The following is a 12,427-nucleotide window of genomic DNA, read 5'->3' on the forward strand; positions in this document are numbered from 1 at the left end:
GGCACAATACATGCTGGAGGGCAAATAATAGAAAATACAGCAGTTGGAAAGAGGATTTTAAGTATAGAGCTGTTTCAGATTCCAGCATAAAACGGTTGAGAAATGATGCAGGCATCAATTTACAGAAAGGGGAAAAACCAACACCATGACATAGATACGTCTGTGCTGACGGTGCAATGTTCAACTTCCTTTACATGCAACATAGGAATACTGTTAAAGGCATAACAAATACTGCTTTATTTCATTAATTCAAGATTTTTATTCCTCAAGCACACAAGGAAACCAAAGCTCATCTTGGTTGAGTGCGCATCCTAAACAAAAAGCTGTCATACAAAGGCACCTTTAACTCCTGCTGGGTTGAAAGACAGAGTGATGATCCCCCACCGATTCCAGAAGAAAAGCAGTGAAGTGCTTTCCTTGGAAGGCAACAAGCTGTGGGTTCTGAAAGGAAGGAGGCATATTCCAGCTTCCCTCGGAAAAATCTGAATATGGTGCTGACATCCTGAAGAAGAGCAATGTTTTTTAGAATTTCCTGTTCTACAAATTACCCTACTGCTTAGCTCACAACTTAATTTTATGCTTTTATTCTGGATACCATTTTAAGTATTAAGTCATTGTCCAGACTGAGGATGCAACAGCAAAAGCTAACTGAAGCTAATGCTTTTCTGGGAAGCTAGTTCTCTGAGTATCTCACACCAAAGAGGTTTCAAAAATTGAAAAGTTTAACAGAAATACATCCAATAATTCTAAATATTCACTGAGAAGAGGAAGAGAGGAATTTGCAACCAAGGGTGATACAACCTTGTTGTAAGACCATTCCATAAAAAAAAAAAAAAAAAGGTAGAAATTACCTTATATAATCCTAAGAAATTACATTAACTGCAGAAAACCTGTGTGTCCTCTACACTACTAATGGAGGTAGTATTACAACCATCTGTGTCTTTCTACACAGGAACTTTTTTTTATCGTAACTATATGGTCTTAAGGAATTCTTTCCCTAAATATGCTTCCAATGAAAGCATGTGTTGGAATTCTTTGCTGTCCACTTCAAACCATCAGATTCGTTCCCACACTGGCATGTAAACATGACCTCCAGGAAGGGAGGGAAACAAAACACAATGCTTTTAGCATACTTACTTCTTTTAAAACAAACACACAAAAAACCCCAGTTTCTCTCCTAACCTAATAGCAACATAAAGTACTTTATTAATATTATTTTCTATGTATCTTCATAGTATAATCTCTAAATGCCAAGACTCACCAGAATTGAATAGCTGCTGTACTCAAATACTTCAAAAGCTTAGCTTCAGCAAAAGGATGCATTATTCTATCAGTAACAAGAATATAACACACTGTATGATACTTGGCATTTTCAGTCATGTTGTGTTTACTGGAGTTTACATAATATAAATAGTTAAGACTATACAATCTGAGAGACATTTTAAAGTATTTAATTATAGCAGACCATAACTACACATATTCTGACAATACAAACATTTCACATGCTACAAATCCCTTTATCATTCCAGTGCCAACAAATAAAGATAAAAATCATTCACTACAGAATGGACAAAGCCAAGGAAACCACCAGATTCACATGATACACACTATTTTCTCTGATGGAGTGGTTAGCACTCAAGTATGCACTCCTTTTAATTCTCTTAACATTTCTCAGTACAGTGCTTACTCATTTTGTTATCATAATAAATATGCAGGACACTGAACAAACTAAGACAAGCTCAGTAAAAAGGCAACTGGAAATACTTAACTGGATGCAGGATTCAGACAACTGAAGTGTTACAAAAAAGAGAAAGACTGGAGAAAAAACTATTAATCACAATAGAGTAAGCAAAACACTAAGTACAATAAAGTTTTCCCTAAATCTAACCAACTCTCAATAATCGCTCACAATTCGGTTGAGCTTCTCTGAAAACCCAGGCCTAAACTGCCACTAGAGATAATAAAAACCTGATCTAAATTATAAAAAAAAGCAAATCTTGCCACAGGACACAAAAAACTCCCTGTATGCAGGGATTACTATCTGCACTTCACAAAAAAAAAGAACATGCCCAAGCAGCCCTATTTTTAGCTCTGTATTTAAATGAACATCTTGCCTTACTAACATGTAAAATGCTTGTTCCCCCTCTGTGTGCAGTCACAGATGTGGAGAAATGCAAAAGATTTGCTTTCTTTCTATAGTCAATGCACAGGATTTATTTTCTAGGAATAAATTAGGCTACACAAGTACTGCTGCTTTTACAGGCAAAACAAAAATTCAACTAAAAAAGAAACCTCAAACCCAACCCAGTATCGGTCTAACAACTTACATATCAGTTACAGAACAGGGACTGACTTGACAACCTGAACCATCAATAATCTGCTAACACCCAGTACTGCAGAATTTGAGCAAGGAGGCAGCTGAAGGAGGTGTGTGCCTCTCTTCATCCACCCTCCACAACTCTTATAGGTCCCAGGCAATCCAAGCTTGCTTTAAGGCAGGATCAGTCAGCACAAGCAGCCCTTCATGGTGAAGGCTGCACTCTTCTTCTCAAGGCCTCATGGAGCAGAACCCCACCCCTCATTACAGCCCCACTTTTCCAAAGGTTGGGAAGCCCACTGATCCCATACACACACTTTTCCCTGCTCTCTCACTTCACAGGAGAGGAAGGAGATGGGAGCATGCCCCCTCCCAGCTATTCCCCTCTCCATGCTCAGGAAGAGTGGCCATAAGAAGAGAGGTGCAAGACTAGTACTGTAAAGTATCACTTCACTGTCAGTACAAAATTTTGTTCCTGCACACGTGCAGAACCAGACAGTGCACAATTGATGGATGAACCACAGCTTTCCCTGGCACCTACACAGCTTTCTACTCCACTTCCACATTACACACTGAAAAAAACCAGCCAACAAACTGAAAGGGAGGAGGAAAAGAACCCCAAACACCTCCGTTTTCTGTGTTCCTTCTGATTCTCTATTTAGAAGGGAAGCGTTCAGGACTTTTCATCCACTGTAGATTTACAACAACTTTACTGCAGGTCCTGCTTCTTTTGTTAACACTAACTGCCACAGTGAGCTGAACAAGTTCACTATCAATCTGTCATCTGCTCCAGTGTGGGAGCACAACATCTTGACAAGCTTCTTTTAAGGTTCTCATTTTTTTATTTTGTTCTGTCTTAATTCTATACACACTTGCAATATTTGTATGAAACAGACTATGTACCATTTTAAGCTTGTTTCCAGTGAAGTCCCAAGTGTCTCACAAAGAAAAGGCTGGGTAGGTTTCCCTTCATACTAATTGTGGACTTAAAGTTTCCTCACCAAAATGAGGGAATGGCACATGGCATGGTCACATGTGTACAGCAGGCAGCAGTTAACAGCTCCCCCATCTTCTCACAGCTCTTTTACAGCCTCATCTCACAGGAGAGAGGTTGGCTGCCAACCATGGCCAGGGGACAGACATTGTGCTCAAAGTCTGCATTACTGCTGATTCAGGTCAGCCTCTCTTGAAGCTGTCATGCCAGTTGCACTTACAGAGGTTTGGTTTGTGTTGTCGGACCATCTTTAGGTATGTGCACTCTATTTCTTTTAAGATGTAAAGAAAAAAAATATGTCTAAATAATAAAAAGCTAAACTCAAAACATGAGCACTCCAAGAAGCACTCAGCCTCATACTGGCACTCATTCCACAAGACCAGACTACACCTTGTCCAAAATAAAACACTAAGCCCTGAAACACACATACCGTGGGCCTCAGGTCATCAGACCCAAAGGGTTTTGTCTATAGATCAGCTCCACGCTGCTTGCTAATGCAGACAAAGACAACAAGAATTTGGACCCTGTCATTCTACCCCCCCTCCCAAGGGCAGTAAGTGAAAAATAAAGCAGAGTAGAATTATCATCAAGGGCTAACAAGAGTCCTTTCCCACTACAAAAGCCCATCTATTTCCTGTACATGAAATTCGAAAGTTTTATTTACATATTACAGTAGCAAGCACAGCAAAGGCAAAACCAAGCTTCTCAAGCTTTCAGTTTTTCAATTCTGAATTGTTTAAAAACCACATCAAAGGAGAGATTAAAAAGGACTAATGTATAGGTCAGTCACATGGGGTCAAAGCAGTTTGTCCCTTTAAAACTCGGACATTAAATTTTGATTTAGACATAATTTGAAGGAGATTGATACTGCTTTTACTGAGATTATGGTCTTAGAATGAAAAGAAACAACATTTGGGGACAGTATGTTATAGTTAGGCTTTGTATACACTATGTAAATAAATAGAATTTGGTAAAACTCAAAGGCACAAAACTGTTTAAGCACAAGCCTCAGGAACTGGTTGTGACCAGAAAACCTCCAAGAAGCACAGCTGCAAACATTTGAAGTGCTCAGTTCCAATGATCAAAAGTACAGCCCTCCTGGATACCACCATTTCTAAGAGCTGAACAGAAGACAGAAAAAGAGTAGATTCTGAGCAACCAATACTACAGCATTTAGTGACATGGAGTTTTATGTCTAAACTGGAGGACTCATGTATGCTTCTAAGTTTCCAGATCTGGATCCTAACCCTATTTCAGAACAAGGCCTAAACATGCAACCTTTCTCTCACCTTCCCCAAGAAATTCAGAAGTGCAAGCTGGAAGCAACCTGGGGCACACTCCATCCAGGTGATCTAGAATCACTGGTCATGCTGTCAAGTGCCCATGTCCTGAAGGAGACACAGAGCTGTAGCATACTAACTCAGTCACAGCAAGAACTAGAGCTCTGAAAGTTTAGAAAGGAGGTGGCTCAAACTGAACAGCAGTACACAAGCAGAGGACAAGCAGATTCATAAAATGAACAAAGGGGACCCTTCCTCAGGGCAAGTATTTACACAGCTTTCTGGTCTCCTGCCTCTACAGTAGCAAGCATCTACTGCTGTGTATTTTCTTATTCTGAAAAATAAATTAACCCTCAATAACATCTTTATTTAATGTTAAGTCAGGCACGCTTTTTTAAAAGAGAATTAGCAAAATAATCTTTTAATACAAAGAAAAAAGAAAACAGACTGTTTTCTCATTTCTAATGACCTTCCCAAGGTGCCCAAGCACATGACAGTTCATATGTCACCAAACTCCCAGAATTCAGTCCAGTTCCATCACCAAAATACTACTCCTACACCTATGCATGGAATACATGCATGCACACACACAACACCTTCAGCTAAGAAAGACTTAAGACCATTTTTATCTTAATTGACAATGATGGCATACCTGGATTCTACACAGACAGCAATTTCTCTCCCTATAGGAAATTTACTCTAAATGTGTTCCTGCAAAATCCACTTCCTCACCTCTTTGCACTGTGAGCCTTTCTTACATCTTCATAGTAAGGAGCTCATGCCATTAAAAACTGCCAGCTGTCTCCTTCCCATTTTTTTAACCACCCAGTTTACATTGAGAACACTCACAAACAACTGCTATTAATACTCCAGACAAAACATACTATGCATTTTACATGGGGTTTATATTACAAGGCAGTTCTTCTCACTTATCTTTTTAAGATATCAGATTCTACATACAATAGGTAATTTTCTCTTACATTCCCAACATGAAAAACAGCTCCTTGTACCATTAGGCAAACCAAAACAAAACAAACAGCAGAGTGTATTTTGTAGAAGTAGTTTAAACTAACAGAAATTTAGTAGTATTTCAACGGGATGAACACGCTGTTGTGTGGTGGGAACTCGTGATTTCCAGCACAGGCCTTCCTGACAGTTGTTATAACTTGTCCAAGACCACATTTAACCTATGGTTTAATTTCCATAAATGAAATAATAAAAACCCCACACTCTCAGCTTTACTTGCCTTACAGACATGTTACAGCGCTAATTAATGTTTCTATAAAGCTCTGTTATGCAACAAGTACTAACAAGGCTGTCTCCAGCCTTGGTGGTATCTTATTACTGCACTTGCACAGATTATAACCTATGATAACTATGACTGGAAGACAATCCTTGTCCTAAACCCTTTCACGTGCTTCTAACTTTCCAATATGTTTACTGCTGTGGTTCAATTTTTCCCACCTCTGTCTTTACCCAAAGGTGGAGGTTCTGAAAGCTTCAAAAAGGTTGGTTTTGATTGTTAGGCATCATATGGCCAGCATAAAGCAATTCTGAATACTTTTACACTGAGTGTTATCACTTCATCTTTTTAATTAGAATGATGCAGCTCTGCATAATTTAAGTCACACTGAGTCTGAAAAAGTTCTTAAAACTTTACAATATAAAACTGAAATATTAGGGACAAAGTGGGGAAAACCCTACGTGCCTAAATTGGATATGGTAGGCACTCTCATACAGTTTACAGAGAGACAGAAGCTCACCTTCTGAGGACTATCAGGCTTCCAAGACAATATAAATAAATGTAAACACAACAGGCAGTTCAGCTTCAGACTAAAATTTTTAAAAAAGGACTTGAAAAAGTTCCCTTGCCTCCTCTGTACAGATGCTGCCCTCTGACCCACTTCAAACACCCCCTGTTGCTGCTACTGAGAGGAAAGTGACGTGGCTGCCACTGCTCCCAGCCAGACCGCCACCCGCCCGCACGGAAGCCACCCGAGGGAACGGCAGCCTCAGGCGCGAGAAAGCAGGGCTAGCAACCACCACCACGCAGGGCAAAGGGAAGGGAAGGCAGCCTGGCTGCAAGGCCATACCTCTACCCTTCACCCCTCTGTCTGCGGGTTCCAGGCAGGCTTATTCACGCAGGTGCAGCAGAGCAGAAACACATGCTGCTTGTTCCAGCCTGGGCTTACACCTGAGCTAATAAAGCTCGCTGATCAGAGCTGGCTCTCAGCACTCTGGTTCTGGAAGCACGATGCAGACAAATGGAAGTTGGCTCTGGAAAGAGGCAGTATGGGTCTGGGGTTTATTAGCTCAGGCTTTGCACCATGCAAAAGGATAGAATCTGGCCCTAGAGACTAAATAGCTTATTAAAGTGATACTGAGCCTGAGCTAATAAAGCCTGACACAACCAAAGTGACTTTGTATCAAGTCAGCTCAGGTGTGCCAGCATCTGTGGCACAGTTAATCCACTGCTGCAATAGCAACTAAAACCAACGGAGCCCCCTATCTGAATTTTAAAAAATCACTTAATTTTACAGGAAACGAAGGGGTTAACTGTTGTTCAGTTATAGGGTTTCTTTTCTTCTGAAAGGAACATCAGGAACTTCCAGAAAAGGTGTTATCTGGCTTTTATGACTGTGAGACTAATCTTCCATAGCTGAATCAAGTCAATGCTATCTCATGGTTTAGCCTAAGTTACAAAACAGACAACTTCAGTACATTTAGTGCTTCCCTTGGCCTGCCAAGAGAGGGGTGAAACTGAGAAAATCCAAGCCAAGTGTATTCCTCCACTGCTAGAAGGAATCAGAGAAGCATCAGAGCAGGGAGTAAAAATATTTAGAAGAGCCTAATATTAGAGGCACAAAATGAGAAAGGTGGGGGGATTTTCTCCCTGACCTTTCTTTAACTCTGTCTCTGCTACTCCATTCCTACAGTAACTGTATGAGCTAACCAAGTAATTTATGGATTTAAATTAAATTCAACAAAGCTAACCCACAAAACTCCAATTGTCTTAGTCCTTACTGAAGGTAAGATGAATGATAATCAGAAAAGTGAAGACGACAAAACTTAAAGGACAAAAAGCAAAGAAAATTACTTAATTTACAAACAGAAAACTAACCTGGAAATGAAAGTCACTAGAAGACAGAGAAAAAGCCATAAAAAACGAACATTATTTGGGATTTGTTCAAAATAGTGAAAATAAAATTGGTTGAAAAAAGCACAATTACAATACATTTTTCACTTAATCTCCTGAAATTACTAAGAGGTTTTTTTCATTTTGATTAGGCTTTAAGCTAAGGTAGGTGTTTATTAAGCTCTGCAATTAGCCTCAAAATACCACTGTAAGCTGAAGGAAATCATTCTAGTACTTGTAAGGTGTTAAGTATAAAAAGTGACTAACCTAACACAGCAGCATGTATTTGAAAATGTTAACTTAGGAGAGTACGTTAAATACACATCTAGGTTGGTAGGGAAATCGTGAAGTTTTGTCTTTAACTACTGTCATAAAGTCTTTGCTTCTTAGCAACAGGTCCATGCAGGTCAAAGGTACTTGACCTTAGTCATGATTACAAAAGTGATTGCTCTCCCTATTGTGAAAAATCCCACACAGGGACAAAAGCCACTAAAAAAAAAAAAACTCTTGAAAGCATTGTTTAACTCCAACTCTCTCAGGGGCAGTAATCTGTCCTGCGGAACTACAGCAATATTCCAAGATCTGCCCAATCTCACTGATACTCACAGGGGTTTCCTGAAGAGCTATGCCACTCCAGTCTTTCCTGACCTCATGACATCACTCCAGTTTAGCCATTTGCAATCATACCGAATCTTGCCTAAAGTAGCAGAAATTCTTCCACTTTCCCATTACGAAGGACAACCAGCGTATAGCAGGATTGACTCGATCAGTGTTATTTTATGCACATACTTTGTGTTTCTAATTATCCCAGTAAAGGTACATCACTCTACAGCACTGTCACCAAACCAACTTCTTTCACGTTGTTCAGTGGTTCAAAAATTCCATGCCCTAAGCATGGGATCACTCACATGGGCTACGTGGTGAAGGGAGAGTTTGAGTAAATGGCGATTCCTTGCTCCCCACCTGTGCTCCTCTGGTAGACTCTTTACCCTGTTAAGTCCTCCATTCTAAAAACTCCTAAAAAACAAGCACTGATGGGGAGGGGATGTTCACACACACAACGGCTCCACAAAGCTCTCTCCAAAAATGTCACCACCTGCGCCGAGAATAAATATGAGGCACTATTCATCTTTTACCGAAGGTTAAAGTTAGGAAGGAGGGATTTAAGGACGGAAAGAGTGTTAGATCTGTCCTGTGGGTTCCGTAGCTCAGCCAGCACCTCTTTGCCCACAGATGAACGCAGCATCCACCACCAGGTGCCAGCGCGGTCCCCGCGGGTCCCACCACATCTTCTACCACACCCCCCTCCCGGACCGCACGGCTACTCACGTTTGATGCACCGCTGGGAGCCCGTGGCCTTGCTCCAGCCGTGGCAGCACTGTCCCCCGCACACATTGACCCTGCGGGAACAGCAAACAAGGACCAGTGTCCGGCGGGGTATCCCCGCTCCCCATCCCGAGCCAGGCCAGGGAGACAAAAGGCGGGAAGAATTAAACCTCCCGATTAAACTCGACGCCTCGCCGGGCGCGGGGCCCGCCGCGACTCCTGGGATGGGGGGGAGCTGGCCTCGGGCCCGGCCTCAGGTGCCGCGGGGAGACGGCGAAGAACCGCGGGCGTTCGGTGCCCGCGGCGGGAGTGCGGCCAGTCGGGTACCGGGACCGGGCAGGTAACGCCGCGGTGCCCCCGGAGCCCACCCTCCCCCCACCCCCCCCCCCCGAGGGGACAACAGCGGCCGCGACGGAGATGCTGGAGGTGCTCGGGAGCTGCGGTGGTGCAGCGGGGGCGTGCGGGACGGGAGGGCGCCTTACCCCGGCAGCGGCGGCAGCTGGTGCTTCTGGCGGAGGGGCAGAGCGGCGCTGCTGTTGCCGTGGGGGCCCGGCGGCGCTTTGGGCCGCGGGCCGAAGCGGGCCGGCTTGACGAAGGAGGAGGCGTGAGCGGCGGAGTTGGGGTGGACCTGGCCGGAGGGGCCCAAGCGGAGCTGGACGCCCGCGCTGCCCGGCTTGCTCATCCGCCGGGTCCGCTCCAGGGGGCCGCTGCCGCCGCCGTAGCGCGTGTTCAGCTGCACACTGAACGTGCGCTGCTGCTGCTGCTCCCCCCCGAGGAGGGTCGGGCGCTGCTGCCGGCTGCCAGAGGAGCCCCCCCGGCCGGGCTGCAGGACGTACGTGATCCTCCTTAGCCTGCCCTTTTCGGAGGCTGCGAGCCCTGGTGACAAAAGTGCACAGGCAGCGAGGAGGAGGAGGAAGCACCGTCTGATCCGACCCATTTCCAGAGCGGGAGCCCCTGCAGCCGGAGAACTTCGCGGACCCGTGGTGCACGGGCTTCCTCTCCGCCAAAGGACGCGTGTGTGTGCGATCTGCGCCCGGGGCGCGGATCCCTCCTCCGCTCGCTGCCCCCCAACCTGCTCCGGGCGGGGGGAAGAAGGAAAAAAAGCCTCAGGATCCTCCCGCCCACCCCCCAAACTGTTAGGAAAGTTCAGCAAACACTTCGCCCCGTGGAGCAGGAAAACATTGTTGGAAGAAAGGAAGCGGCGGGTGCGAGCCGAGCTGCGAGCCGGAGCGGGAAGGGAGGAGGAGCAGCAGGGGAAGGGTGTTTGCTGGAGGGGGGTGGTCGCAATGGAGAGCAGATGTCTCAGTTGCCGGAGCTGCCAGGGGTCTGCGTGCGTGTGTAGGAAATGGCCCTTGAGTCGGTGCGGGCTGCTCCGAAGCCCCTCTTTAAGGGTTTCCCTGCGAGCGAGCGTGTGCGGAGGGGAGGGGGCGGGCGGAGGGAGCCCCTGCCCCGGTGCCGGCCCCGCGCAGCCAATCTGGGGCCGCCGTGACGTCAGGGGCGCTCCCGGGCGCGGGGAGGGGGCCCGGCCGGGGCCAGGTGACCGCGGACGGGGAGCGGGGCGGCCGCGGCGTCCCGGCCTCGGAGCCTGCGCCCCTAAGGGAGCCTGGAAAATACCTGTTTGAAGCTAGGGGCGCCGGCTTGCCTTCTGCCAGGGACCCAGCCCGCAGAGCTGCCCGAGCGGTTCGGGCAGCGTACCTGTACTTCGATAATAGCTGAGCCTTTCTGTTCTACTTTAATAGAGGTGAGGCTTTAAAGCCCCAAAAGCGTAGTATACGTGCTTCACTCTGTAGGTGGGAACTCGAGGCAAGCACATTCCACCGTCTCAGCCTAATGAGAGCCAGAGGTTGCTCTTAGCAGAAAGCAGGATTAGGAGGGACCATGTTCTTCATTGTTTTTCTTTATGTTCGTAAAGCAGTATATATTATTAAAGAATGAAATACAAACCACAATTGTACACTGGTAATTAACATATAAGCAAAACTTCCCACATTTTTCTCCAGTGGGTCTTAACCAATCTCACCCTCTAGCACTGTAAACAAAAAAACAAAGTTCACAAAATAACCCAAAGGTTACATCTTTTAAAACACTCAGAAGCTGATGTGTCCGAGTTCTTTCCAAGAAACTTCGTGGAGAATCAGTTTGCAAATCCAATAGCTTGGAATTCAGGTCTTCCTCCCAGGGTTCTTCTCTGCTCTTTTCCAAAGCGTTAAGGACACTGACCCTGGCTCCAAACTGACGAGATTTTGCTCTTAAATGCTCTTGGCACAGCTATACAGCCGGCAAGGGGTGCAGGAGGGTTTTACATTGACTCAATTCTAGGCAAGAGCCATATGTAAGCAAGGAGCACAATGGTCCCTTCCTCCTTAGTTCTCATCTATTTAAAACTGCTCAAAAATACATAGATGTTTTAAATAGATGAGAGATTGGAGCTTGCTATAGTCACATTGTAAGGGATCCACATCAATGTTAAAGGCTTCTGCTTTTTGTGCCTCCAGGGGTCTGAATTAAAACCCAGAGCTTGAAAAGAAAATGCCACAAGTAGTTGGGTATTCTAAATCCACAGAGGGTTAAATGAGAATGAAACTCTTTGATGCTTCAGAGAAAAACTGAGATAAAGCCTAAAAGTTTCAGAGCCCCAGTTTGAAGTTAACTGGTAAGTTAAATGTGAGACCACTGTCTCTTCTCGTAGCAAACATATACATCTATTGTCTTTTTAACTTGGAAGGCTTTCCCAGCAAGTGAACTGTTCAGCCTTCCAAAGGCTAATTATTGTGAATTCCAACTATGCTAAGTGTTTTTACAGTATTTAGGGAACAGAAAAATACCTTGAAACCAGTGTGGGGAGGTGAGGACTGAGTAAGTAGAGAGAAACTGACGTGCTACTCAGGATTGTTGCTCTGCACAAGGCTGCTCTCCTTCAGAAGTTTTCCAGAATGAGATCACAACTCCGTGTGTGGCTGGGTTTGTTGAACAGAGGGCAAAAACTGCATCATTCCACAGCAGAAGCCAGTTGCTTTTAAGAAATGTGAGGTTTAAGTCATGTCAAGCAGGGGGCAAATGTGGTGTTTTACTGGCTACTGTACAGCAAATGGTAAGGAACCTCAAGGGAAATATATTCACAAAGGTGGATGCCTTGCACAGAATCATCAAGGTATAAAAACATTCTTGAAAAATTGAAAAATGAAATTAATTGCTAGAGGTCAAGCACTCCTCACAAATTTACATGGCAGATCTGATTTTCAGTGTTCTCTCTCTTTTTTTTTTTTTCCCTCCAGCAAGGAAATCCACGCTTTTCCATTTGTCTGCTATCTGGTTTTGGTTCCTCCGTCCCTCCCCCTCCTCCTCCTCCACAAGTCTGGAGGGTCTCGGATGTT

The 12,427-nt window shown here is 44.7% G+C and overlaps 1 protein-coding gene across 7 annotated transcripts in view; it reads right to left on the bottom strand.

Annotated features, from left to right (window-relative positions):
• The window catches only part of LTBP1 (latent transforming growth factor beta binding protein 1), a 192,512-nt gene extending 181,999 nt beyond the window's left edge, over positions 1-10,513 (bottom strand). For 4 of the 7 annotated variants that reach the window (XM_048297347.1, XM_048297345.1, XM_048297346.1 and 1 more), the window contains exons 1-2: positions 9,536-10,513; positions 9,057-9,127 (exon numbers count right to left, since the gene is read on the bottom strand). In XM_048297347.1, coding sequence (XP_048153304.1) covers positions 9,057-9,127; positions 9,536-9,990 — 526 coding nt within the window. In that variant the 5' untranslated portion in view covers positions 9,991-10,513. The remainder of the gene's footprint in view (positions 1-9,056; positions 9,128-9,535) is intronic. The other 3 variants (XM_048297348.1, XM_048297343.1, XM_048297349.1) reach the window with 2 other exon arrangements.
• Between the last annotated feature and the right edge of the window lie 1,914 nt (positions 10,514-12,427).

This window comes from Corvus hawaiiensis, chromosome 3, assembly GCF_020740725.1.
Source record: "Corvus hawaiiensis isolate bCorHaw1 chromosome 3, bCorHaw1.pri.cur, whole genome shotgun sequence".
Lineage (NCBI taxonomy): Eukaryota > Metazoa > Chordata > Aves > Passeriformes > Corvidae > Corvus > Corvus hawaiiensis.